Source organism: Lichenostomus cassidix, unplaced genomic scaffold, assembly GCF_008360975.1.
Source record: "Lichenostomus cassidix isolate B80296 unplaced genomic scaffold, HeHo_3.0 HiC_scaffold_40, whole genome shotgun sequence".
In the NCBI taxonomy this organism is placed as follows: Eukaryota; Metazoa; Chordata; class Aves; order Passeriformes; family Meliphagidae; genus Lichenostomus; species Lichenostomus cassidix.
This window is the reverse complement of record NW_028147459.1, coordinates 2,139,236-2,167,148: the sequence shown is the minus strand read 5'-3', so window position 1 is coordinate 2,167,148 and position 27,913 is coordinate 2,139,236. Positions and strand designations below refer to the sequence as shown.

Below are 27,913 nucleotides of genomic sequence, written 5' to 3'. Positions count from 1 at the left end.
GGGGTGGTTTGGGGGGGTTTGAAAGGGGTTTTGGGGGGGTTAAAGGGGATTTGGGAGGAGTTTTTTGGGGTTAAAAATGGGATTTGGGGGGGCTTGGAAGGGATGTTGGGGGTTAAAGGGATTTTGTTGAAAGGGTTTTGTGGGGTTGAAGGAGATTTAGGTGCTTAGGGAGGAGTTTTTCAGGGTTAAAAGGGGATTTGTGGGGATTGAAAAGGACTTGCAGGGCTGAGGGGAAAGGGGACAGGATTTGGGGGTCTTGAAAGGATTTGGGGGTTGGAGGCGTTTTGGGGGTTAAAGGTGATTTTTGGGGGGTTAAAGGGGATTTTGGGGGAAGTTGGGGATTTTAAAGGGCTTGGAAGGGATTTGGGTGGCTTGAAAAGGGTTTTGGGAGGATGAGGAAGAGATTTGGGGGGCATGAAGGATTTTTGGGGGTTAAAGGGGATTTGGGGAGTTTGGGAAAGGATTTGGGGGCTTGGAGGGGATTTTGGGGTAGTTAAGGGGGATTTGGAAGACTTGAAAAGGGATTTTTGGGGGTTAAAGGGGATTTTAGGGGATTGAAAAGAGAAAATGGGAGGCTTACAAGGGATTTTGAGGGGGTTAAGTGGAATTTGAGGGCTTGGGGAGGAGTTTTGAGGGGTTAAAAAGGGGATTTGGGGGGTTAAAGGGGCTGGTTTTGGGGTCTCAAAGGGGCTGGTTTTGGGGTCTCAAAGGGGCTGGTTTTGGGGTCTCACTGGCCGTTTTTGGGGTCTCACTGGCCATTTTTGGGGTCTCACTGGCCGTTTTTGGGGACTCACTGGCCGTTTTTGGGGTCTCACTGGCCGTTTTGGGGTCTCACTGGGTATTTTTGGGGTCTCAGTGGGTATTTTTGGGGTCTCACTGGGTACTTTTGGGCTCTCACTGGCCGTTTTTGGGATCTCACTGGGTATTTTTGGGGTCTCAGGGTATTTTTGGGGTCTCACTGGCCGTTTTTGGGGTCTCAGGGTATTTTTTGGTGTCTCACTGGGTATTTTTGGGTCTCACGGGGTATTTTTGGGGTCTGTTTCCCCCCAGAGTGAGATCAGAGCCATCTCAGTGAACCAGTGGGGATCCCAGCTGGGGCTGAGCGTGTTGGGGAAGCTCAGCCAGCTGTACTGCTCCCTGGTGTGGGAGAGCACCGTGCTGCTGTCCCTCTGCACCCCTAACAGGTACTGGGGACACTGGGGGGACTGGGATTGGCACTGGGTGGGACTGGGATGTACTGGGAGGGACTGGGATGTACTGGGAGGGACTGGAGCTCGAGCTCTGCTGCTCCCTGGTGTGGGAGAGCACCGTGCTGCTGTCACTGTGCACCCCTAACAGGTACTGGGGACACTGGGAAGGAACTGGGAGGGACTGGGAGAGACTGGGAGGGACTGGGATGTACTGGGAGGGACTGGAGCTCCAGCTGTACTGCTCCCTGGTGTGGGAGAGCACCGTGCTGCTGTCACTGTGTACCCCAAACAGGTACTGGGGACACTGGGGGGGACTGGGAGGGACTGGGGAGTGTTGAGAGGTCACTGGGATGGACTGGGAGGGACTGGGATGCACTGGGAGGTTACTGGGATGTACTGGGAGGGACTGGGAGGCACTGGAATGGGCACTGGGATGTACTGGGAGGGACTGGGAGGGCTGCTGTCCCTGTGCACCCCCAACAGGTACTGGGGACACTGGGAGGGACTGGGAGAGTTTTTGGAACATTGGGAGGTCACTGGGAGGGACTGGGATTTACTGGGAGGTACTGGGAGGGCACTGGAGCTCCAGCTCTGCTGGTCACTGGCATGGGAGAGCAGCGTGTGGACCCCTGACAGGTACTGGGGGTCACTGGGATGGACTGGGAGGTTACTGGGATGTACTGGGAGGGACTGGGGTTCAGCTCTACTGCTCATTGGTGTGGGAGAGCTCCGTGTGGACTCCATACAGGTACTGGGATGCACTGGGAGGGCACTGGGATGTACTGGGAGGCACTGGGAGCTTCCTGTGGTGTGGGAGAGCACTGTGCTGCTGTCCCTGTGCATCCCAAACCGGTACTGGGGAAACTGGAATGTACTGGGAGGTCACTGGAAGGCACTGGGAGGGCACTGGGAGGGCACTGGGGTGTACTGGGAGGCACTGGGAGGGCACTGGGGATGTGCTGGGAGGTCACTGTGGTGTGGGAGAGCACAGTGCTGCTGTCCCTGTGCATCCCGAGCAGGTACTGGGATCTTACTGGGAGGCACTGGGATGTACTGGGATGGCACTGGGATGTACTGGGATGCACTGGGAGTTCCTGGGCGCCCAGCTGACCCCGTGTCTCTCCCCCCAGCCTGCCCCCGGGCTGTGAGTTCGGCCAGGCTGACATGCAGAAGTTGGTGCCCAAGGAGGAGAGGGCAGCGCCCAGCCCCCCCCAGGGCGGCCGCAGGGCAGGTGGGGCTTCGGGGGGATTTGGGGGGATTTGGAGAGGTTTTGGGGGGCTTTGGGTGGGATTTGGGGAGGTCTGGGGGCTTTGGGGGGATTTGGAGAGGTTTTTGGGGCTCTGGGGGATTTGGGAGGTTTGGGGGACTTTGGGGAGGTTTTGGGGAGGGTTTGGGGGATTTTGGGGGATTTGGGGATTTGGGAGGGTTCGGGGGTTTGGGTCGGTGGATTTGGGGAGGTTTTGGGGCACTTGGGGGGATTTGGGGAGCTTTGGGGGGCTTTGGGTGGGATTTGGGTGGGCTTTGGGGAGGTTTGGTAGGATTTGGGGGTCTGGGGGGTTTTGGGTGGGTTTGGAGGGTTTTGGGAAGTCTGTGGGAGATTTGGGGGGTGTTGGGGTGTTTTGGCACTTAGGGGGATTTGGGGAGGTTTTGGGGGTCTGAGGGGGATTTGGGGGGTTTTGGGGGTTTAGGTGTTTTGCATTGGGATTTGGGGGTTTTGGGAGTCTGGGGAGATTTGGGGAGGTTTTGGGGCACTTGGAGGGCATTTGGGAGGTTTTGGGGGGTCTGGGGGGTTTTGGGGGGATTTGGGGGCACTTTTGGGGAGATTTGGGAGGTTGTTGGGGGTCTGGGGGATTGGGGTTCTGGGGGCGATTTTGGGTCTTTCAGGAGGTTTTGGGGGATTTGGGGTGCTTTGGGTGGGTTTGGAGGGTTTGGGGTGTTTTGGGGTCTGGGGGATTTGGGGAGGATTTAGGGCACTTTTGGGGGAGATTTGGAGAGGTTTTGGGGAGATTTGGGGAGGTTTTTAGGGTCTGGGGGATTTAGGGGTTTGGGTGGGCTTTGGAGAAGTCTTTGGGGATTTAGGAGGTTTTGGGGAATTTGGGGTGTTTTGGGGGGTCTGGGGGGATTTAGGGGGGTATTCAGAGGATTTGGGGAGGGTTTGGGGTGGTTGGGTAGGATTTGGGGGTCTCTGGGGAGGTTTTGGGGTGATTTTCTGTGGGAAAGGTTGATTTTGGGGTAGACTTCTGTTAGGAAAATTTGATTTTGGGGTGGATTTATATAGAAAACGTTGATTTTGGGGTGGCTTTCTGTGAGAAAAGTCGATTTTGGGGTGGATTCTTGTAGGAAAGGTTGACTTTTAGGGTGGTTTCGTGTGGGAAAAGTTGATTTTGGGGTGGATTTCTCTAGAAAAGGTTGTTTTTGGGATGGTTTTGGGGGTATTTCTCTGGGGGAAAGGGGTTCTCTGTGGGAAAGGATGATTTTGGGGTGGATTCCTGTTAGGAAAAGCTGATTTTTGGGGTGGTTTGGAGTGGGTTTTTTTGGGAAATAGGTGGTTTTCAGTGGGAAAAGTCGATTTTAGGCTGATTTCCTTTAGGAAAAGCCAATTTTAGGCTGATTTCCTGTAGGAAAAGTCGATTTTTGGCTGATTTCCTGTAGGAAAAGTCGATTTTTGGCTGATTTCCTGTAGGAAAAGTCGATTTTAGGCTGATTTCCTGTAGGAAAAGCCAATTTTAGGCTGAATTCCTGTAGGAAAGGTCAATTTTAGGCTGATTTTCAATGAGAAAAGTCAATTTTAGGCTGATTTTCAGTGGGAAAAATCGATTTTCGGCTGATTTTCTGTGGCAAAAGCCGATCTCAGGGTGTCCTTCTCCCCCCAGAAGGCGAGTCGGAGGGTCCCAGCCCCTCGGGGGGGGTGGGCAGCGAAGCCCCCCCGGCGCAGGGGCTGCTGGAGGGGATGGGGCTGGAGGGAGAGGCTTTGGCCCCCATGGAGACGGACGAGCCGAGCGCCAGCGACCCCAAAGCCAAGGGCAAGATCAGCCCGGCCATGGCGGCGCGCATCAAACAGATCAAACCCCTGCTCTCCGGTGAGGGGCGGGAAAAATGGGGCGGGGGGAGCTGGAAATGGGGTGGGGAGAACTGGAAATGGGGCGGGGGGAGCAAAAATGGGGTGAGGGGCTCAAAAATGGGGTGGGGCTGGAAATGGGGTGGGGAACTGGAAATGGGGTGGGGAGCAAAAATGGGGGCGGGGGCACAGAAATTGGGTGGCTCTGGAAGTGGGGAAGTGAAAAATGGGTGGCTCTGAAAATGGGGCTGGGAACTGGAAATGGGGCGGGGGACATGGAAAATGGAGTGGGGGCTTAAAAAATGGGGCTGGGGGCCCAAAAATGGGCAGGCTTGGAAATGGGGTGGGGAACTGGAAATGGGCAGGATTTAAAAAATGGGGTGGGGGCTCCAAAAATGGGGCTGGGGGCTCTGGAAATGGACTGGGGGCTCTGAAAATGGGGCTGGGGGCTCCAAAAATGGGGCGGGGGGCCCAAAAATGGGGTGGGAGGAGCAAAAAATGGCCTTGGGGCTCTGAAAATGGGTCAGGGGGCTTCTGAAATGGCCTGGGGGAGCACAAAATTGGGTCAGAGGACCCCAAAAAATGTCCTGGGGGCTCCAGAAATGAGCTGGGAGGAGCGAAAATGGGTCAGGGGGCTCTGGAAATGGGTTGGGGGCTCAACAAACAGCCTGGGGGTGGCACTGGCAGAGCTTTTTGTGTCCCTCTGTCCCCATCGGGAGTGTCACCCTGTCCCTTTCCCCATAGTCTCCTGGCTGGGCTGGACACTGGTCAAGCTTGTCCCCTGTCCCCTGTCCCCTCCTGTCCCCACGGATGGTCTCACCCTGTCCCTCTGCCCACAGCTTCATCCCGATTTGGCCGGACACTGGTCAAGCTTGTCCCCTGTCCCCACGGGGGGGTCTCACCATGATCTCCTGTCCCCTCCTGTCCCCACTGTTGGTCTCACCCTGTCCCTCTCCCCACAGCCTCCTCCTGCCTGGGCCAGGCTCTGGTCAAGCTTGTCCCTTGTCCCCTCCTGTCCCCACTGATGGTCTCACCCTGTCCCTTTCCCCATAGCCTCATCTCGATTTGGACACTGGTCAGGCTTGTCCCTTGTCCCTCCCTGTCCCCTCCTGTCCCCATTGGTGGTCTCACCATGGTCCCTTGTCCCCTCCTGATGGTCTCACCCTGTCCCTCTCCCCACAGCCTCATCCTGTCTGGGCCAGACACTGGTCAGGCTTGTCCCCTGTCCCTCCCTGTCCCCTCCTGTCCTTCTGATGATCTCACCCTGTCCCTCTCCCCATAGCCTCCTCCTGCCTGGGCCGGACACTGGCCAAGCTTGTCCCCTGTCCCCTCCTGTCCCCTCCTGTCCCTCCTGATGGTCTCACCCCGTCCCTCTCCCCGCAGCCTCCTCCCGCCTGGGCCGGGCTCTGGTCAGGCTTGTCCCTTGTCCCCTCCTGTCCCCACTGATGGTCTCACCCTGGGCCAGACACTGGTCAGGCTTGTCCCCTGTCCCCTCCTGTCCCCTCCTGTCCCCACTGTTGGTCTCACCCCGTCCCTCTCCCCGCAGCCTCCTCCCGCCTGGGCCGGGCTCTGGCCGAGCTCTTCGGCCTGCTGGTCAAGCTGTGTGTCGGCTCTCCGGTCCGGCAGCGCCGCAGTCACCACGCCGCCGCCGCTGCCCCTGCGCCCACGGCAGCCGCTCGGGCCACGGCCTCGGCACTGACCCGCCTGCTGACCAAGGGGCTGAGCTGGCAGCCGCCGCCATACACACCCACCCCGCGCTTCCGGTGAGCGGGGAACGGGATAGGGGATGGGGAGGGGAGGGAATGGGGTGGGGAAAAGGGTGGGAATGGGATGGGGTGGGGATGGGGATGGGGTGCGGATGGGAATGGGGATGGGAACAGGAACTGGAAAGGGATGGAAATGGGAGCAGGAACGGGGTAGGAAGGGAATGGGAATGGGGAGGGGATGGAATGGGATGGGGTGGGAATGGGGCTGGGAATGGGGCTGGGAATGGAAATGAGGTGGGGATGGGGCTGGGAATGGGGTGGGGATGGGAACGGGATAGGGGATGGGATGGGAATGGGGCTGGAAATGGGAATAGGGAGGGGATGGGACGGGAATGGGGTGGGGAGGAGAGGGGAATGGTGATGGGAAGGGAATGGGAAGAGGATGGGGATTGAGGTGGGAAAGAAGAGGGGATGGGGTGGGATGGGAAAGGGAAAGGGGAGGGGATGGGGAAGAGAGGGGAATGGGGCTGGGAGTGGGATGGGGTGGGAATGGGAACGGGGAATGAGGATGGGGAATGGGAATAGGATTGGGAATGGGACAGGGCTGGGACAGGAGGGGTTGGGAATGGGGAGGGAAACAGGTAGGGCTGGGAATGGGGCTGAGAATGGGAACGGAGAGGGGTTTGGATGAGAATGGGAATGGAGCTGGGAGGGGAACGGGGTGGGACTGAGTTTGGGAGGGCTGGGAATGGGACAGGATAGGTTGGGAACGGGGAGGGACTGGGAATGGGTGGGCTGGAAATGAGGTGGGACAGGGGTGGGACTGGTGGTTCCTGATTTGGGGAGCACAGAGGGGATTTGTGGGGGGAAATGGGGATTTGGGACATTGCAGTAAGGATTTGGGGGAGAAATGGGGATTTGGGATATTGGAAATGGGGATTTGGGGTGCTGCAGTAAGGATTTGGGGGGGAAATGGGGATTTGGGATATTGGAAATGGGGATTTGGGATATTGCAGTTAGGATTTGAGGGAGAAATGGGGATTTGGGACATTGCAGTAAGGATTTGGGATATTGGAAATGGGGATTTGGGGTGCTGCAGTAAGGATTTGGGGGGAAATGGGGATTTGGGGGGGAAATGGGGATTTGGGACACTGCAGTAAGCATTTGAGGGGGAAATGGGGACAGGGGACAAAGGAGCCCAGTGCTGAGCCCGCTGTGCCCCCAGGCTGACGTTCTTCATCTGCTCGGTGGGATTCACATCCCCAATGCTCTTCGACGAGCGCAAGTTCCCCTATCACCTCATGCTGCAGAAATTCCTCTGCTCTGGAGGCCACAACGCCCTCTTCGAGTGAGCCTGGGACCCCAAAACCTGCCCAGACCCCAAATCCTGCCCCAGACCCCAAATCCTGCCCCAAATCCTGCCCAGACCGCAAATCCTGCCCCAAATCCTGCCCCAGACCCTGCCCCAAACCCTGCCCCAAATGCCACCCCAGACTCCAAATCCTGCCCCAGACCCCAAATCCTGCCCCAAATGCTGCCCCAGACCCCAAAGCCTGCCCCAAATCCTGCCCCAGATCCCAAATGCCACCCCAAACCCTGCCCCAGACCCCAAACCCTGCCCCAGACCCCAAATCCTTCCCCAGACCCCAAATCCTGCCCCAAATCCTGCCCCAGACCCCAAATCCTGCCCCAAATCCTGCCCCAGACCCCAAATCCTGCCCAGACCCAAAATCCTGCCCCAAATCCTGCCCCAGACCCCAAATCCTTCCCCAGACCCCAAATGCCACCCCAAATGCCGCCCCAGACCCCAAATCGTGCCCCAAACCCCTAAATCTGTCCCCACTAATGCCCTCTCTTGCCCCCTGTTGTGTCCCCAAGTCCATTTCTCACCCCGTGTTCCCATTTTGTGATGGCTTAAATCCCATTTCGTGCTCTGACCCCAATTCCCACCTCCTGAACCCAATTTTCACCTCCCAGACCCCAATTCCCACCCCCTGATCCACATTTTCCACTTTCCAGACCCCAATTTCCTCCTCCCTGCTCCCATATCCCATTTCTAAACCCAATTCCCACCCCCTGAACCTCATTTTTCACCTTCCAGACCCCAATTCCCACCCCAAACCCCATTTCGTGCCTCTCTAACCCCTTTTCTCACCCCTAAACCCCCAATTCCCACCCCCCAAACTCCATTTCCCACCTCTCACACCCCATTTCCGATTTCCAAACCCCATTTCATGCCTTTTTCCCCAATTCCCACCCCTAAACCCCATTCCCTACCTCCCAGACCTCAATTCCCACCCTCTGAACTCCATTTCACGCCTCTCTGACCCCAATTCCCACCTCTAAATCCCATTTTCTCACCCCAAACCCTCTTTTCTCACCCCTAAACCCCAATTCCCACCTTCCACACCCCATTTTCCCACCCTTAAACCCCATTTTCTTACCCTCAAACCCCCATTTTCCACCCCCAAACCCCAATTCCCACCTCCTACACCCCAATTCCCACCTTCCACACCCCATTTTCTCACCCCAAAACCCCATTTTCTCACCCCCCAAACCCCATTTTCTCACCCCCAGACCCCAATTCCCACCTCCCACACCCCATTTCCCACCTCTCTAACCCTATTTTCCCACCCTTAAACCACATTACCCACTCTCTGAACCCCATTCCTCACCTCCCAGACCCTAATTCCCACTCCTAAACCCCATTTTCCACCTTCCAGACCCCAATCCCCACCCCCTGAACTACATTTTCACCTTCCAGACCCCAATTCCTCCTCCTGACCCCCATTTTCCCACCCCTAAATCCCATTTTCCCAGCCCCAAACACCCTTTTCTCACCCTAAACCCCCTTTTTTCACTCCCAAACCCCAATCCCCACCCCTAAATCCCATTTTCCACCCCATTTTTTCAACCCAAACCCCATTTTCTCACCCCCACACCCCATTTTCCACCTTTAAACCCGATTTTCTCACCCCACACCCCATTTCCCACCTCTCTGACCCTATTTTCCCACCCCCAAACCCCATTTTCCACCTCCCACACCCCAATTCCCACTCTCTGACCCCAATTCTCACCTCCCACACCCCATTTTCTCACCCCTAAACCCCATTTTCTCACCCCTAAACCCCATTTTCTCACCCCTAAACCCCATTTTCTCACCCCTAAATCCCATTTTCTCACCCCTAAACCCCATTTTCCTGCCCATAAACCCCATTTTTCTACCCCTGAACTGCATTTTCTCACCCCCAAACCCCATTTTCTCACCCTAAACCCCCTTTTCTCACCCCAAACCCCAATTCCCACCCCTAAATCCCATTTTCCACCCCCTAAATCAAATCTTCTCACCCCAAACCCCAATTTTCTCATCCCTAAACCCAATTCCCCACCTTCCAAACCCCATTTTCTCACCCCTAAATGTATTTTCTCACCCCCAAGCCCCATTTTCTCACCCTAAATCCCCTTTTTTCACCCCCTAAACCCCAATCCTCATCCCTAAATCCCATTTTCCACCCCCTAAACCAAATTTTCTCACCCCAAACCCCAATTTTCTCACCCCTAAACCTCATTTTCCCACCTCCCAAACCCCATTTTCTCACCCCTAAATCCCATTTTCCCACCCCCAAACCCCAATTCCCACCCCTAAATCCCATTTTCTCACCCTAAACCCCCTTTTTTCACCCCCTAAACACCAATCCCTGCCCTTAAATCCCATTTTCCACCCCCTAAACTAAATTTTCCCACCCCAAACCCCATTTTCTCACCCCAAACCCCAATTTTCTCACCCCCAAACCCCATTCCCTCCCCAGGACCTTCAACTGGGCGCTGTCCATGGGCGGCAAGGTGCCAGTTGGGGAGGGTCTGGAGCACCCTGACCTCCCTGACGGCACTGGGGAGTTCCTGGACGCCTGGCTGATGCTGGTGGAGAAGATGGTGAACCCCAGCACGGTGCTGGAGTCACCCCATGCTCTGCCAGCCAAGGGACCACCCCATGGGCATCCCCCCTTCAGCGCCCTGCGCTTCCTCGTGGTCACCCAGAAGGTGGGAGGGGGAAAAATTATGGTTTGGGGGAAGAAAATGGGGTTTTGGGGGAGTAAAATGGGAAAAATGGGGAGAAAATGGAGGTTTGGGGAGAGAAAAATGGGAAAAATGGGGGTTTAAGGGGAGAAAATGGGAGGAAAATGAGGGTTTGGGGGTCAGAAATGGGAAAATGGGGAGGAAATGGGGATTTGGGGGAGAAATGGGGGATTTGGGGGAAAAATGGGGTGAAAATGGGGGTTTAGGGGGAGAAATGGGGGTTTAAGGGGGAAATGGGAGGAAAATGAGGGTTTGGGGTCAGAAATGGGAAGAATGGGGTTTGGGGTGTGCAGGAAGTGCTCTGTGCTTCCTCGTGGTCAGACAGGTGAGGGAGGGGGAAAATGGGGGGTTTTGGGGAATAGAAATAGGAATAATGGGAGTTTGGGGGAGAAAATGAGGGAAATGGGGTTTGGGGGAGAGAAAGGGGATTTGGGAGAGAAAATGGGGGTTTGGGGGTCAGAAATGGGAAAAATGGGGAGAAAATGGGGTTTGGGGTGCTGCAGAAGTGCCCTGCGCTTCCTCGTGGTCACCCAGAAGGTGAGCCAGGGGGAGAAAATGGGGAAAATGGAGGGAAAATTGGGGGAAAATGGGGATTTGTGGGGAGAAAATGGGGTTTTAAGGGGGGAAATGGGAGGAAAATGAAGGTTTGGGGGTCAGAAATGGGAATAATGGGGGTTTGGGGTGCTGCAGGAAGTGCCCTGTGCTTCCTTGTGGTCACCCAGAAGGTGAGGGAGGTGGGAAATGACGGTTTGGGGGGAGAAAATGGGGTTTGGGGGAGTAAAATGGGGATTTAAGGGGAGAAAAATGGGGATTTTGGGGGGAAATGGGGGAAAACAGGGATTTGGGGATCAAAAATGGGGATTTGGGGTGTCGCAGTAAGGATTTGTGGGGGAAATGGGGATTTGGGGAGCACAGAGGGGGTGATTTAGGGGCACAGAGGGATTTGGGGGTTGAGAAATTTGGTGGCACAGAAGGAATTTGGGGGCACAGAGTGGATCCTGGGATGCACAGAGGGTTTTTTTGTATGCACAGAGGGGATTTCAGTCCCCTGGGGTTGCACAGAGGGGTTTTTGGGGTGCACAGAGGGGTTTTTGGGGTGCACAGAGGGGTTTTTGGGGTGCACAGAGGGGTTTTTGGGGTGCACAGAGGGGATTTCAGTCCCCTGAGGTTGCACAGAGGGGTTTTTGGGATGCTCAGTGGGGTTTTTGGATTGCCCAGAGGTGATTTTGGGTTGCCCAGAGGTGATTTTGGGTTGCCCAGAGGTGATTTTGGGTTGCCCAGAGGTGATTTTGGGTTGCCCAGAGGTGATTTTGGGTTGCACAGAGGGGATTTGGGTTGCACAGAGGGGATTTTGGGTTGCACAGAGGGGATTTTGGGTTGCAGAGGGGTTTTTGGGTTGTGCAGAGGGGATTTTGGGTTGTGCAGAGGGGATTTTGGGTTGTGCAGAGGTGATTTTGGGTTGTGCAGAGGTGATTTTGGGTTGTGCAGAGGTGATTTTGGGTTGTGCAGAGGTGATTTTGGGGTGCTCAGCGGGGTTTTTGGGGTGCACAGAGGTGATTTTGGGATGCACAGAGGTGATTTTGGGGCGCACAGAGGTGATTTTGGGGTGCACAGCAGGGTTTTTAGGGTGCACAGAGGGGATTTCAGTCCCCTGGGGTTGCACAGAGGTGATTTTGGGTTGCACAGAAGGGTTTTTTGGTTGCACAGAGGTGATTTTGGGGTGCACAGAGGGGATTTCAGTCCCCTGGGGTTGCACAGCGGGGTTTTTGGGGCACACAGAGGTGTTTTTGGGTTGCACAGAAGTGCTTTTGGGTTGCACAGAGGTGATTTTGGGTTGCACAGAGGTGATTTTGAGTTGCACACAAGTGCTTTTGTGTTGCACAGTGGTGCTTTCGGCTTGCCCAGGAAGCTTTTCGGAACCCACAACCGCCATTCCCACCTCCCCACACCCCAACCCCCTTCTCCCCCTCTCCCCCAGGCCGCCTTCGCCTGCATCAAGCAGCTGTGGCAGCGCAGACCCCTCAAGGTGTACGGGGGGCGCATGGCCGAGTCCATGCTGGCCATCCTGTGCCACATCCTGCGCGCCGAGCCGCTGCTCCGGGAGCGCCTGGGCCGGGAGAGAGAGGGTCCTGCGCCCGATGAGCCCGGGGGGGACGAGGGGGGACCTCGGAGAGAGCCCCATGTCAACCAGCAGCAGCTGCAGCAGGTGGGAGTTTGGGATGATACGAGATTTGGGGTCTGTGGGGTGGGATTTGGGGTGTGGGGTGGGATTTTGGGGTCTCTGGCGGAGTCTCAGACACATAAATCCCCGAAGGGAGCCTCATGTGAACCAGCAGCAGCTGCAGCAGGTGGGATTTGGGGTGTGTGGGGTGGGATTTTGGGGTCTCTGGGGGAGTCCTAGACATATAAATCCCAGGTGGGGTGAGAGCTTTGGGGGTCCTGGGAGTTGATTCCGCGAAGGGAATCTCATGTGAACCAGCAGCAGCTGCAGCAGGTGGGAGTTTGGGGTCTTTAGGGTCTTTGGGGGAGTTCTGGACATATAAATCCCATGTGGGGTGAGAGGTTTGGGGGTCCTGGGGGGCAGGGAGCGAGAGGGTCCTGCGCCCGACGAGCCCGGTGGGGATGAGGGGGGACCCCGCAGAGAGCCCCATGTGAACCAGCAGCAGCTGCAGCAGGTGGGAATTGGGGTGATATGGGATTTGGGGTCTGTGGGGTGGGATTTGGGGTGTGTGGAGTGGGATTTTGGGGTCTTTGGGGGAGTCTCAGACACATGAAATCCACGTGGGGTGAGAGGTTTGGGGCTCCTGGGGGTTGATTCCCCAAAGGGAACCCCATGTCAACCAGCAGCAGCTGCAGCAGGTGGGAGTTGGGTTGTATGGGGTGGGATTTTGGGGTCTTTGGGGGAGTTCTAGACATATAAATCCCATGTGGGGTGAGAGCTTTGGGGGTCCTGGGGGTTGTTTTGGCTCTGAAATTGGGCTCCTGTGTGTCCTTTTACCCTCAAAACGGAGGATTTAGAGTCCCTTTACCCCAAAATGTGGGGTTTAGAGTCCCTTCACTCCCAAAACGAGAAGTTTAGAGTCCCTTTACCCCCAAAATAAGGAGTTTTAGAATCCCTTCACTCCAAAATAAAGTTTTAGAGTCCCTTTACTCCCAAAATAGAGTTTTAGAGTTCTTTACCCCCAAAATAAAGTTTTAGAGTCCCTTTACCCCCAAAATAGAGTTTTAGAGTTCTTTACCCCCAAAATTTGTGGTTTAGAGTCCCTTTACCCCCAAAATAAAGAGTTTTAGAGTCCCTTCACCCCCAAAATTTGGAGTTTAGAATCCCTTCACCCCCAAAAGGAGGAGTTTAGAGTCCCCTTACTCCCAAAACTTGGGGTTTAGAGTTCTTTACTCTGAAAATGAAGAGTTTTAGAGTCCCTTCACCCCCAAAATTTGGGGTTCAGAGTCCCTTCACCCCAAAATGGAAAATTCAGAGTCCTTTTACCCTCAAAACAGGAGCTTTAGAGTCAGTTTACTCCTAAAACTTGGGGTTTAGAGTCCCTTTTGGCCCCAAAATTGGGCTCCTGGGTGTCCCTTCACCCCAAAATTTGGGGTTCAGAGTCCCTTCACCCCAAACCCTTCTGTTTCTCCCCGTGTTTCCCCAGCTGATGGACATGGGATTCTCCCGAGAGCACGCCATGGAGGCTCTGCTCAACACCAACACCATGGAGCAAGCCACCGAGTACCTGCTCACCCACCCGCCTCCCCTCATGGGGGGCTCTGCAAGGGTGAGTTGGGGGGCTGGGGATCTCACCACCCTCCCAGTGACCCCCCAGTGCCTTCCCAGTGACCTCCACTGCCTCCCCAGTAACCCCCAGTGCCTCCCCAGTGCTTCCCAGTGACTCCCAGTGCTTCCCCAGTGATCCCCAGTTCCTCCCAGTAACCCCCAGTGCCTCCCCAGTGCCTCCCCAGTGCTTCCCAGTGACTCCCAGTGACTCCCAGTGACTCCCAGTGACCCCCAGTGCCTCCCCAGTGCCTCCCCAGCACACGCCACCGCCCCAGCACAGAGCTCTCTTTGCATCTCCCAGTCCCTCCCAGTACCCTCCAAATTCTTCCCAGTACCCTTCAGACCTTCCCAGTTCCTCCCAGCACCCCCCAGACCTTCCCAATACCCCCCAAGTCTCTCCCAGTACCCTCTAAGACCTTCCCAGTCCCTCCCAAATCATTCCCAGTACCCCCCCAGTCCTTCCCAGTACCCCAAGACTTCTCTCCCAACTCCCTCCCATTACCTCCCATCTCTCTCCCAGTCCCTCCCAGTCCATCCCAGTACCCTCCAAATTCTTCCCAGTACCCTTCAGACCTTCCCAGTCCTTCCCAGTACCCCCCAGTCCCTCCCAGTACTCCCCAGACCATCCCAATATGCCCCAAGTTCTTCCCAGTCCTTCCCAGTACCCCCAGACTTCTCCTCCAACTCCCTCCCAGTGTCCCCCACCTCCCTCCCAGTCCCTCCCAGTACTCCCCAGACCATCCCAGTCCCCCCAGTCCTTCCCAGTACCCCCAGACCTCTCCCCCCCCTCCCTCCCAGTGCCCCCCAGCCCCAGCAGCCCCCTGACCCCGCTGTGCCCCGCAGGACCTCAGCATGTCCGAGGAGGACCAGATGATGAGAGCCATCGCCATGTCCCTGGGCCAGGACATCCCCATGGAGCAGCGCGCCGAGTCCCCCGAGGTGGGACAGGGTTTGGGGGCTTTGGGACCCCAGAATCCATGGGAGGGACCCCAAAATCCATGGGAGGGACCCCAGAATCCATGGGAGGGATCCTAAAATCTGAGGGAGTGACCTCAAAAATGTGGGATGGACAAAAATCTGAGGGAAAGATCCCAAAATCTGAGGGAGGGATCCCAAAATCTGAGGGAGGGATCCCAAAATCTGAGGGAGGGACCTCAAAATCTGAGGGAGGGACCCCAAAATCTGAGGGAGGGACCCCAAAATCTGAGGGAGGGATCCCAAAATCTGAGAGAAGGATCCCAAAATCTATGGGAGGGATTCCAAAATCTGAGGGAGGGATCCCAAAATCTGAGGGAAGGACCCCAAAATCTGAGGGAGGGACCTCAAAATCTATGGCAGTGACCTCAAAAATGTGGGATGGACCAAAATCTGAGGGAGGGACCCCAAAATCTGAGGGAAGGACCTCAAAAATGTGGGATGGCCAAAAATCTGAGGGAGGGACCCCAAAACCAAAATCTGAGGGAAGGACCTCAGAAATGTGGGATGGCCAAAAATCTGAGGGAGGGACCCCAGAATCTGAGGGAGGGACCCCAAAATCTGAGGGAGGGACCCCAAAATCTATGGGAGGGATTTCAAAATCTGAGGGAGGGACCTCAAAAATGTGGGACGGCCAAAAATCTGAGGGAGGGACCTCAAATTCTGAGGGAGGGACCCCAAAATCTGAGGGAAGGACCTTGTGGGGTTGGGGGGTCCAAAATCTGAATGAGGGACCTCAAAATCTATGGCAGGGATCCCAAAATCTGAGAGAATGACCCCAAAATCTGAGGGAGGGACCTCAAAATGTGGGGAGCATTTTAAATCCTAAACTCCTGAGCTTTACATCAAAATGGGTTGGTTTGGTTTTTTTTTTTTTTGGAAGGTATTTTGGGGTTATTTGGGGTTATTTTGTCGGGTTTTTTTTTTATTTTTGGGGGTGTTTTTGTCAGGATTTTTTTGGGATTTTTTTCAGGGATTTTTGGGGTTTGCTGCCTAAAATTGCCCCTTTTCCAGCCTAAATACCCATTTTTCATCCTAAATCTCCCATTTCCCATCCTAAATCCCCTTTTTGGCATTGGGAAGCTGAGAGGGGCATTGGGAATTGCTTCCCACCCCAAATCCCCATTTCCCCCCACATCCCTCATTTTACCCCTTTTTCCCCCCAAACCCCTCATTTTACCCCCTTTTGCCCCCAAAAACCCCTCCTCACAACCCATTTTCCCCCCAAACCCCTCATTTTACCCCCTTTTCCTCCCAAACCCCTACACCCTCAAACCCCATTTCAAACCCTCATTTTCTGCCCTGTTTTCCCCAACCCATTTTCCCTCTTTCCCCAAAACCCTCCTCACACTGCAATTTCCCCAAACCCTCACTTTACCCTTTTCCCCAAACCCTCATTTACCCCTTTCCCAACCCCATTTTACCCTTTCCCAAACCCCCATTTTACCCCATTTCCCCAAACCCCCATTTTACCCCATTTCCCCCAAACCCCCATTTTACCCATTTCCAAACCCCCATTTACCCCATTTCCAAACCCCCATTTACCCCATTTCCCTCCAAACCCCTCATTTTCTGCCCATTTCAAACCCCTCATTTTCTGCCCATTTCAAACCCTCATTTTCTGCCCTTTTCCCCAAACCCTCACCCCATTTTTCCCCAAACCTCACTTTACCCCATTTTCCCCCAAACCTCTCACTTTATCACATATTCCCAAACCCTCATTTTACCCCATTTCCAAACCCTCATTTTCTGCCCTGTTTTCCCCCAAACCCCCCATTTCACCCCATTTTCCCCCCGAAAACCCACATTTTCCCCCTTTTCCCCCAGGAGGCCGCGTGCCGCAAGGAGGAGGAGGAGCGGCGCGCCCGGGAGCGGCAGGAGGAGGAGGAGGCCAAGTGCCTGGAGAAGTTTGAGGGTGCAGAACCCCTGGAACCGGCTGAACTCGGAGCCTTCACGGACACCATGCTGCCTGGCTGCTCGCAGCTGCTGGACGAGCTGCCGGACACTGTGTACCGAGTGTGTGATCTCCTCATGACGGCCGTGCGCAGGAACGGGCCGGCGTACCGGGACTCGGTGCTCAAACAGGTGGTGCAGCAGGTATGGCACGGGGATGAGACCCCTGAGATCATCCTGAGACCCCTGAGATCATCCTCAGACCCCTGAAATCATCCTGAGACCCCCTAAACTTACCCTGAGACCTCTGAGTCCCCTCAGACCCCCTGAACCTACCCTGAGACTCCTGAGTCCCCCGATCTCCTCATGAGGGCTGTAGGGCACAAAGGCCTGCCCTGCAGGAACTTAGTGCTCAAACAGGCAGTGCAGCAGGTATGGCACGGGGATGAGACCCCTGAAATCATCCTGAGACCCCTGAACTCATCCTGAGACCCTTGAGACCCCCTAAACTCATCCTGAGCCCCCCTGAGTCCCACTGAGTTCCCCTGACACTCCTGACCCCCTGACCTGCTCATGGTGAAACAGGCCAGCTTACAGGGACTCAGTGCTCAAACAGGTGGTGCAGCAGGTATGGGATGGGGCTGAGATCCCCAGAGACCCTCTGAACTTACCCTAAGATTCTTGAGATGCCCTTAGACCCCTTAGACCCTCTAGACCTGCCCTGAGCCCCCCTAACACCCCTGACTCCCCTGATCTCCTCATGATGGCCATGCGGAGAAACGTGCCGGTCTACCGGGACTCGGTGCTCAAACAGGTGGTGCAGCATGTATAGGATGGGGATGAGACCCCTGAGATCATCCTGAGCCCCTTGAGACCCCCCTGAACTCATCCTGAGTCCCCTGAGTTCCCCTGACACTCCTGACTCCCCCACTCTCCTCATGAGGGCTGTGGGCTGCAAAGGCCTGGCCTGCAGGGACTGAGTGCTCAAACAGGTGGTGCAGCAGGTATGGGATAGGGATGAGACCCCTGAAATCATCCTGAGACCCGCTGAACTCACCCTGAGACCCCCAAACTTGTCCTGAGACCCTCAGCCCCTCTGAGCTCCCCTGACACCCCTGAGCTCCCCTGATCTCCTCATGAGGGCTGTGGGCCGCAAAGGCCTAGTCTACAGGGACTTGGTGCTCAAATAGGTATGGAACAGGGCTGAGACCCCCTGAAATCATCCTGAGACCCCTGAGACCCCCTAAACCTGCCCTGAGACCCTCAGTCCCTCTCAGCCCCCTGAGGCCCTGAGGCCTCGATTGCCTCATGAGGGCTGTGGGCTGCAATGGTGCTCAGACAGGTGGTGCAGCAGGTATGGGATGGGGCTGAGACCCCCTGAATCTGTACAGAGACCACCTGAACTCACCCTGAGACCCCCTGATCCTGCCCTGAGACCCCTCAGCCCCTCTGAGCTCCCCTGAGCTCCCTTAACTCCTCGGATCTCCTCATAAGGGCTGTGAGCCACTTTGGCCTGGCCTGCAGGGACTCAGTGCTCAAACAGGTGGTGCAGTAGATATGGAACGGGGATGAGACCCCTGAAATCATCCTGAGACCCCCTAAACTCACTTGGAGACCCCCTGAGATCACCTGAACGTGCCCTGAGCCCCTCAGCCCCCCTGAAGCCCTGATCTCCTTGTGAGGGCTGTGGGCTGCAATGGTGCTCAAACAGGTGGTGCAGCAGGTATGGCATGGGGCTGAGACCCCCTTGAACCTGTACAGAGACCCCCAAACTTGTCCTGAGACCCCCTGATCCTGCCCTGAGACCCCCAAACTTGTCCTGAGACCCCTCGGCCCCTCTGAGCTCCCCTAACTCCCCCACTCTCCTCATGAGGGCTGTAGGCCGCAAAGGCCTGGCCTGTAGGGTCTTAGTGCTCAAACAGGTGGTGCAGCAGGTATGGGATGGGGATGAGACCCCCAGAGACCCCTAAATTCACCCTGAGACCCCCTAAATCCCCAGATGTGGGAAGCGGCCGATGTCCTCATGAAGAAGTGACACCAGGATGGTCTCTGAGACCCCCTTTCCCACCCCAAAATCCCCCTTTCCCACCCCAAAATCCCCCTTTCCCACCCCAAAAACCCCCTTTCCCACCCCAAAACTCCCCTTTCCCCTCCCAAAACTCCCCTTTCCCCTCAAACCCTAATTTCTTCCCCCCCAGAGTCCCCATTTCTCATCCCAAATCCCATTTCCCATCTGTAAACCCCCCAAATTTTGGAAGCAGCCTAGGTCCTTATTTTGGAAGCAGCCTAGGTCCTTATCAAGCCCTACTGACCCCTCGCTGACCCCATAACCCCCTCGCTGACCCCTAACCCCCTGACTGACCCCATAGTCCCCTGACTGACCCCATAACCCCCTCACTGACCCCTAAAGCCCTCACTGACCCCATAACCCCCTCACTGACTCCTCACTGACCCCACAGGTGTGGGAAGCTGCTGATGTCCTCATCAAGGCTGCTGTGCCCCACTGACCCCATAGTGACCCCACACTGACCCCACTGACCCCATGAACCCCTCACTGACCCCCTAACCCCTCACTGACCCCATAACCCCCCAGGTGTGGGAAGCTGCCGATGTCCTGATCAAGGCCGCCGTCCCGCTGACCCCATAGTGACCCCACACTGACACCACTGACCCCATAACCCGTCACTGACCCCATAAACCCCTCACTGACCCCATAACCCCCTCACTGACCCCCCAGGTGTGGGAAGCTGCCGATGTCCTGATCAAGGCCGCCGTCCCGCTGACCACCAGCGACACCAAGACCGTGTCCGAGTGGATTAGCCAAATGGCCACTCTGCCCCAGGCCTCCAACCTGGCCACTCGCATCCTGCTGCTCACCCTGCTCTTCGAGGTGAGACCCCAAAAATGGGACCCCAAAACCCTGGGAGGGACCCTAAAACATTGGAGCAGATCCCAAAAACTGGGGGGAGATCCCAGAAACTGGGGGGAGAACACAAAACTTTGGGGGGGAAATCCCAAAATCTGAGGGAGAGATCGCAAAACTTTGGGGGGAAATGCCAAAATCTGAGGGGGAAACTCTTAAAAACTGGGATAGGGAACCCCAAAATCTGAGGGAGAGATCACAAAAACTAGGGAGAGATCCTAAAATCTGAGGAAGGACCCTAAAAACTGGGGAGGGGGCCCTAAAATCTGGGGGAGGGACCCTAAAATCTGGAGGGAGATCCCAAAAACTGAGGGAGAGATCACAAAATCTGGGGAAGAGACCCCAAAACCTGGGGAGGAGACCCTAAAATCTGTGGGAAATGCCAAAAACTGGGGCAGGGCACCCCAAAACCTGAGGGGAGACCCCAAAAACTGGGGGGAAAACCACAAAATCTGGGCAGGAGACCATAAAATCCTGAGCTTTAGATCAAAGTGGTTTGGGGTTTTTTTGGAGGGTATTTTGGCAGGTGTTTTGGGGTTATTTTGTCAGGTTTTTTTGGAATTTTTGGGGTATTTTTGTTGAGATTTTTTGGCGATTTTTTGAGGGATTTTTTGGGAATTTTTTGGGGTTTTGACATTTTTTGGGTGCCCTAGGAGCTGAAGCTGCCCTGTGCCCATGTGGAGTCCAGCTGTGTGCTTAGTTTGGGGATGTTTTGGGGGTTATTTTGTCAGGTTTATTGGGATTTTTTCAGGGATTTTTGTGGGATTTTTTGGGGGTTTTTAACCTTTTTTGGGATGCTCCAGGAGCTGAAGCTGCCCTGTGCCCGTGTGGTGGAGTCCAGCTGTGTTCTGGACGTTCTGATCAAACTGCTCGAGGTGGTTCAGCCTTGTCTGCAGGCTGCCAAGGAGCACAAGGAGGTGCAGACCCCCAAGTAAGGACCCCAAAAACCCCCAAAATCCCCTAAAAACCACCCCAGACATCCCAAAACTACCTCTGACTCCCCAAAACTCCTCCCAGACTCCCCAAAACCACCTTAGACATCCCCAAAACCACCCCAGAATATCCCCTAGACCCCAACAGACCCCCTAAAACCTCCCTAAAACTCTCCCAGACTCCCCAGAACTTCCCCCAGACCCCACAAAAACCACCCCAGACATCCCAGAAATCCCCCCAGACTCCCCAAAAACCCTGCAGACCCCACAAAAATCCTCCCAGAATCCCTTAAACACTCCCAGACCCCCTAGAACTCCCACAGACCCCCCAGAAATTCCCCCAGACCCCCTAAACCGCCCTCAGACATCCAAACCACCTCAGATGTCCCAAAAATCCCCTCAGACTCCCCTGAACCATCCCAGACCCCCCAAAAACCCTCAAGACCCCCCAAAAATCTGCCCAGACTCGCCTAAACACCCCCAGACTCCCATTAAAACGCCCCAGAATCCCCTAAACACCCCCAGACCCCCTAAAACTACCCCAGAGCCCCCAGAAATTCCCCCAGAGCCCCTGAAAACCACCCCCAGACCCCTTCTGGATGGTCTCACGGGCTTTTTTCACCCCAAAAAAAGGTGGATCACCCCAGTTTTGCTGCTGATTGATTTCTATGAGAAAACGGCTGTGTCGTCCAAGCGCCGCGCGCAGATGAACAAGGTTGGGGGGATTTGGGGGATTTTGGGGGGTTCCTGGGGAGTTTGGGAGGAGATTTGGGGGGTTTGGGAGGAGATTTGGGATCCTGGGATGAGGATTTGGGGGTATTTGGGGTCCTGGGGGATCTCCTGGGCTGCCCCACAAGCTCCTGGTGGGCACAGGGTGTACTGGGGAGGGGATCTGGGGTCCTGAGATGCAGATTTGGGATCTTGGGGGACACAGGAGGTCCTGGGATGGGAATTTGGGCTCCTGGGGAAGTTCATGGGGTTACACAGGGGGTCCTAGGATGAGGATTTGGGGTCCTGGGATGGGGATTTGTGGATTTGGGGTCCTGGGGAAGTTCATGGGGTGCCACTGGGGGTCCTGGGCAGGGAATTTGGGATTCTGGAATGGGGATTTGGGGTCCTGGGGAAGTTCATGGGGTGCCATTGGGGGTCCTGGGATGGGGATTTGGGGTCCTGGAGAGGGAATTTGGGATCCTGGGATGGGGATTTGTGGGCAATTTGTGGATTTGGGATCCTGGGGAAGTTCATGGGGTGACAGAGGGGTTCATGGGGAGAGAATTTGGGATTCTGGGGAGGGAATTTGGGGTCCTGGGATGGGGATTTGGGGTCCTGGGGAAGTTCATGGGGTGACACAGGGGGTCCTGGGGAGAGAATTTGGGATTCTGGGGAGGGAATTTGGGGTCCTGGGATGGGGATTTGGGGGTTTTTGGGGTCCTGGCCGTTCTCCTGATCTACCCCACAACCTCCTGGTGAACACCCCACCCCCACCCCCCCCTGCCCACCAACACCCCGAGCATTTTGGGGTGTCCACACCGCTGACCCCCTGTCCCCGCGTGTCCCCCCAGTACCTGCAGGCCACGGGGAACAACTGGCGCTGGTTCGATGACCGCTCGGGGCGCTGGTGCAGCTACAGCGCCAGCAACAACAGCACCATCGACGCCGCCTGGCGCGCCGGGGAGCCCAGCGTGCGCTTCACCGCCGGCAGGCGGCGCTACACCGTGCAGTTCACCACCATGGTGCAGGTAGGGGACAGGGGACAGGGGACAGGGGTGGGGACACGGCCTGGGGCCAGCTACACCGTGCAGTTCACCACCATGGTGCAGGTAAGGGACAGGGGACAGGGGGTGGGGACACGGCCTGGGGTCAGCTACACCGTGCAGTTCACCACCATGGTGCAGGTAAGGGGTAAGGGGACAGGGGACAGGGGGTGGGGACAGCTGGGGGATGGGGACACTGCCTGGGGTCAGCTACACCATGCAGTTCACCACCATGGTGCAGGTAAGGGACAGGGGACAGGGGACAGGGGGTGGGGACAGCCAGAGCATGGGGACACTGCGCCAGGGCATGGGGACACTGCATGCGGTCAGCCAGGACAAGGGTTCACAACCCCAGTAAACAGGAACATAGCCTGGGGTCAGCCACAGCATGGGGACACTGCCCCAGGACATGGGGACACGGCCTGGGGTCAGCCAGAGCATGGGGACACAGCCCCAGGGCATGGGGACACAGCCTGGGGTCAGCTGCACCATGCAGTTCACCACCATGGTGCAGGTATGGGCCGGGGAGACAGGGGACAGGGGGTGGGGACACGGCCTGGGGTCAGCCAGGACATGGAGACACAACCTGGGGTCAGCCAGGGCACAGGGACATGGCCCCAAGGCATGGGGACACTGCATGGGCTCCGCCAGGGCATGGGGACACAGCCGCAGTGAAGGGGGACATGGCCTTGGGACATGGCGTGGGGTCAACCAGGACACAGGGACATGGCCCCAGGACATGGGGACACAGCCCCAGTGAAGGAGGACGGAGCCCTGGGGTCACCCCCTGGCACAGGGACACGGCCAAGGGCAGGGGACAGAGCCCCAGGGCCACAGAGTGCAAGGGGGACAGCCCTGGGGACAGCCAGAGCAGGGGGACACAACCTTGGGGTCACCCCATGGCACAGGGAACACCCCTCAAGGTCACCCCATTGGGAGGGGGACCAGCCCTGCTGTCACCCCCCTGCTGTCACCCCATGGCCCCCCCAGTGCCACCCTATGTTCCCCCCCTGTGTGACCCCCCCAGTGTCACCCCCCTGAGTGACTCCCTGATGTCACCCTACAGTGTCACCCCATGTTTCCCCCAGTGTCACCCCGCCGGGTCACCCAGTGTCCCCCCCAGTGTGACCTCCCAGTGTCACCCCACGTCATCCCCATGTGACCCCAGTGTCACCCCGGTGTCACTCCCCCAGGTGAATTAGGAGACCAGGAATTGGCGCCCAGTGATGCTGACCCTACTGAGACCCCCAATGTCACCCCCTGGTGTCACCCATTGTCTGCCCCAGTGTCACCCTGTGTTCCCTCCCAGTGTCACCCCAGTGTGACCCTCAGTGTCCCCTCGGTGTCCCCACAGGTGAACGAGGAGACGGGCAATCGCTGCCCAGTGATGCTGATCCTGCTGAAACCCCGCTATGTCACCCCCCTGGTGTCACCCTGTGACCCCCCCAATGTCACCCCATGTTCCCCCTGGTGTCACGCCCTGGTGTGACCTCATGTGACCCTCAGTGTCCCCTCGGTGTCCCCGCAGGTGAACGAGGAGACGGGCAATCGCCGGCCGGTGATGCTGACCCTGCTGCGCCCCCCCCGGGCTGGGAAAGGCCGCGACGGCGAGGGAGGGGGAGAGGAGAGCGAGGGGAAGGGCAAGGAGGAGACCCCCGGTGGGTGCTGGGCTGGGGTTCCTGGGGGGGGCTGAGCGGTTATTGGAGGGATTTAGGGGTTCTGAGGGCTCATGGGGGGTCTGAGGGTTATGGGGAGGGATTTAGGGGTCATGGGTGCGATTTGAGGGGTCATGGAGAGGTCCAAGAGGTTATGTGGGAGGTCTGAGGGGTTATGGGGGGGATTTAAGAGGTCATGGGGGGTTTGAGGGGTTAAGAGGGGGTCTGAGGGGTCAAGGGGGTTTGAGGCATTACTGGCAGAGATTTAGGAGTCCTGGGGGGTCTGAGAGGGTTCTGAGGGGTTTTGGGGGGTTTGAGGGGTCATGGAAGGGATTTAAGAGGTCCTAGGGGGTCTGAGGAGTCATGAGGGGGTCTGAGTGACCGTGAGGGTGTCTGAGTGACCACAGGGCTGATCTGAGCCCTCATGGGTGTCCCCACAACGACCCCCCAACAACCCCAAACCCCCATCCACCCCTCACTAACCCCCTCCCTCTCCCCACAGCCGCAGACCCTCCCTCCACCGACGACGACCCCCCACCCACCACCACCAGCACCAGCACCACCAGCAGCAGCAGCAGCACCCCTCCAGCCCCCTGCCCATCCCCTCCCAGCACCACAGCCAGCCCCGATGACCTCCCTGGCGGCGACGCCGAGGCGCCGGTGCGCGGGCTGGCCGAGGAGGCGGTGCCGGCCGTGCTGCGCGCCTGCGTCAGCATGCTGGCCGTGCCCGTGGACCCCGACACGCTGCACGCCACGCTGCGCCTCTGCCTGCGCCTCACCCGGCAGCACAAGCACGCGCTGCTCTTCGCCGAGCTGCGCTCCACCAGGACCATCCTGGCGCTGACGCAGAGCTCCGGGTTCACCGGCTTCACGCCGCTCGTCACGCTGCTCTTCAGGCACATCATCGAGGATCCCTGCACGCTCAGGCACACCATGGAGAAGGTGAGGGGGTGGGCAGTTGAGGGGCTGAGGGTGAGGGGAGAAGAGTTGGGGGCCTGGGGGAGAGGGGAATTGGGGGTAAGGGGAGAGGGGAATTTGGGGTAAGGGGAGAGAGGAATTAGGGGCTGGGTGTAAGGGAAGAGAGAGGAGAGGGGCTGGAGGAGAGGGGAGTTGGTGGGCAGGGGGAGAAGGGAGAATGAAGTTGAGGGGCTGGGGGAGAGGGGAATTGAGGCCTAGGGGCAAGAGGAGAGGGGAGATGGGGCCTGGGGAAGAGGGGAGAAGGAAATTGGGTGGCTTGGGGGTAAGGGGAGAGGGGAGTTGGGGGTCTCAGAGCAAGGGGAGAGTGGAATTGAGTGGCTGGGGGAGAGGGGAGAGCAGAGTTGTAGCTAGGGGTAAGGGGAGAGGAATTTGGGGTCTCAGGGCAAGGGGAGAGTGGACAGGGGGCTGGGGGTAAGGGGAGAAAGGAGTTGAGGGGCTGGGGACAAGGGGAGGGGGTGATTGTCCAGGGGTCACTTGAGGTCAAATGGAGGGGGGAACTGGGGATCCAGGGGTCACTTGGGGACAAGGAGATCAGGGAATTGGTCTGGGGGACAAGGGGATCAGGGAATTGGGGCTCTGGGGGACAAGGGGATCAGGGAATTGGGGCTCTGGGGGACAAGGGGATCAGGGAATCGGGGCTCTGGGGGACAAGGAGATCAGGGAATTGGGGATTCAGAGATCACAGGGACAAGAGGATCAGGGAGTTGGGGCTCTGGGCTCTCCAGCCTCCCACAGGAAGTTTTCCCAGGCCATCTCTCGGGCAGAGGCAGCCCGGGGATGTCCCCCTGTCCCCTGTCCCCATCTGACGTCCATCCCCACCCGCAGGTGGTGCGCTCAGCGGCCACCAGCGGGGCGGGCAGCACCACCTCGGGGGTGGTCTCGGGCAGCCTGGGGTCCCGAGAGGTGAACTACATCCTGCGGGTGCTCGGCCCTGCCGCCTGCCGCAGCCCCAACGTCTTCACCGAGGTGGCCACGGGCTGCATCCGCATCGCCCTGCCCGCCCCGCGCGGCTCTGGCACCGGTGAGGGGGCATGCAGGGGGTCCTTGTACCCTAGGGGCATCCTGGAGGGGGTCCTTGTACCCTGGGGTGGTCCTGGAGGGGCTCCTTGTACCCTCAAGGGGTCCTGGAGGTGGTCCTTGTACCCCAGGGGGCTCCTGGAGGGGTCGTGGAGGGGGTCTTTGTTACCCTAGGGGCATCCTGGAGGGGGTCCTTGTTACTCTGGGAGGGTCCTAGAGGTGGTCCTTGTACCCTGGAGGGGTCCTGGAGGGGGTCCTTGTACCCTAGGGGCATCATGGAGGGGGTCCTTGTACCCTGGGGGCATCATGGAGGGGGTCCTTGTACCCTGTGGTGGTCCTGGAGGGGCTCCTTGTACCCTGGAGGTGGTCCTTGTACCCTGGAGGGGTCCTGGAGGTGCTCCTTGTACCCCAGGGGGCTCCTGGAGGGGTCCTGGAGGGGGTCTTTGTTACCCTGGGGGCATCCTGGAGGGGGTCCTTGCAGCCTCGGGGGGTCCTGGAGGGGGTCCTTGTACCCTGGAGTGCTTCTAGAGGGGTCCTGGAGGTGGTCCTTGTTACCCTGGGGCTCCTGGAAGAGTCCTGGAGGTGGTCCCCGGAGAGGTGGGATCCACATGGGACTCCTGGAGGTGGTCCTTGTTACCCTTGGGCTCCTGGAGGGGTCCTAGAGGTGGTCCATGTTAGCCTGGAGGTGGTCCCAGGAGAGGTGGGATCCAAAGAAGGCTCCTGGAGGGGTCCTAGAGGGGGTCCTTGTACCCTGGGGTGGTCGCTGGGACCCACAGGGGGCTCCTGGAGGGGGTCCTTGTTACTCTGTGGGGGTCCTAGAGGGGGTCCTTGTACCCTGGAGGTGGTCCTGGGAGAGGTGGGATCCAAAGAAGGCTCCTGGAGGTGGTCCTTGTACCCTGGAGGGGTCCTGGAGATGGTCCTTGTTACCCTGGGGTGGTCCTGGGGAGGTGGGATCCACAGGGAACTCCTGGAGGGCTCCTGGAGGTGGTCCTTGTACCCTGGAGAGCCACAGGGGGTTCCTGGAGGGGTCCTGGAGGTGGTCCCAGGGAGGTGGGGTCCATAGGGGCTACCTAGAGGGGGTTCTGGAGGGGATCCTTGTACCCTGGGGGGCTCCTGGAGGGGTCCAAGAGGTGGTCCTTGTTACCCTGGAGGTGGTCCCAGGGAGGTGGGACCCACATGGGGATCCTGGAGGGGTCCTAGAGGTGGTCCTTGTTAGCTTGGAGGGCTCCTGGAGGTGGTCCTCATGCCTCGGGGGGCTCCTGGGGACATGGAATCTCCCCCATCAGGGGTAGATCAGATTTACCCCCAAAAATCATCTTCCCAGCATTCCTTTTACCCCAAAACCGGAGATCGCAAAGTCACCCTTTACCCCAAAGGCGTCATCCCTCCTCCTCCTTCACCCCAACATGGGAACCCCACAATCTGAGCCCCCTGGGGATCCCCCCAAATCCCTGACCCCCCCATTTTTTCCCCCTTTTCCAGCCTCGGACGATGAATTTGAGAACCTGCGGATCAAAGGGCCCAACGCGGTGCAGCTGGTGAAAACCACGCCGGCCAAGGCTGCGGCTCTGCCGCCCATCCCCGAGCCCATCCGGGACGTCATCTACGACATGCTCAACGCCCTGGCAGCCTACCATGCCCCTGACGAGGGTATGGGGGGCTTGGGGGGCTCAGGGGGCTTGGGGGAAGGGGGGCTGACCGCCCTCAGGGAGGTTTTGGGGTGCTGGAGAGGAGTGGGGTGCACGTGGAAGTGGATTTGGGGTGTCCTGTTGGGTGCTCTGGGTACTCAGCACCTCTGAGAAAGGGTTGGGGGCTCGGGGGACCCCCAGGAAGGGGGACAGACCACCCTCAGGGAGGTTTTGGGGTGCTGGAGAGGAGTGGGGTGCACGTGGAACTGGATTTGGGGTGTCCTGTTCAATACCCGGGGTGTCTACCATGGCTCTGATAAAGGGTTGGGGGCTCAGAGGACCCCCATGATGAGGGTAC

General features: G+C 57.6%; 1 protein-coding gene across 1 annotated transcript in view; it reads left to right on the top strand.

Annotated features, from left to right (window-relative positions):
• The window catches only part of HUWE1 (HECT, UBA and WWE domain containing E3 ubiquitin protein ligase 1), a 109,384-nt gene that overhangs the window by 25,416 nt on the left and 56,055 nt on the right, over positions 1-27,913 (top strand). Inside the window, exons 26-43 of the mRNA XM_085046277.1 lie at positions 1,051-1,184; positions 2,321-2,421; positions 4,064-4,270; positions 5,795-6,011; positions 7,180-7,302; positions 9,764-9,995; positions 12,010-12,237; positions 13,679-13,801; positions 14,644-14,739; positions 16,603-16,872; positions 19,406-19,558; positions 20,395-20,522; positions 21,157-21,238; positions 22,086-22,262; positions 23,806-23,935; positions 24,435-24,874; positions 25,736-25,931; positions 27,410-27,577. Coding sequence (XP_084902403.1) covers positions 1,051-1,184; positions 2,321-2,421; positions 4,064-4,270; positions 5,795-6,011; positions 7,180-7,302; positions 9,764-9,995; positions 12,010-12,237; positions 13,679-13,801; positions 14,644-14,739; positions 16,603-16,872; positions 19,406-19,558; positions 20,395-20,522; positions 21,157-21,238; positions 22,086-22,262; positions 23,806-23,935; positions 24,435-24,874; positions 25,736-25,931; positions 27,410-27,577 — 3,205 coding nt within the window. The remainder of the gene's footprint in view (positions 1-1,050; positions 1,185-2,320; positions 2,422-4,063; positions 4,271-5,794; positions 6,012-7,179; positions 7,303-9,763; positions 9,996-12,009; positions 12,238-13,678; positions 13,802-14,643; positions 14,740-16,602; positions 16,873-19,405; positions 19,559-20,394; positions 20,523-21,156; positions 21,239-22,085; positions 22,263-23,805; positions 23,936-24,434; positions 24,875-25,735; positions 25,932-27,409; positions 27,578-27,913) is intronic.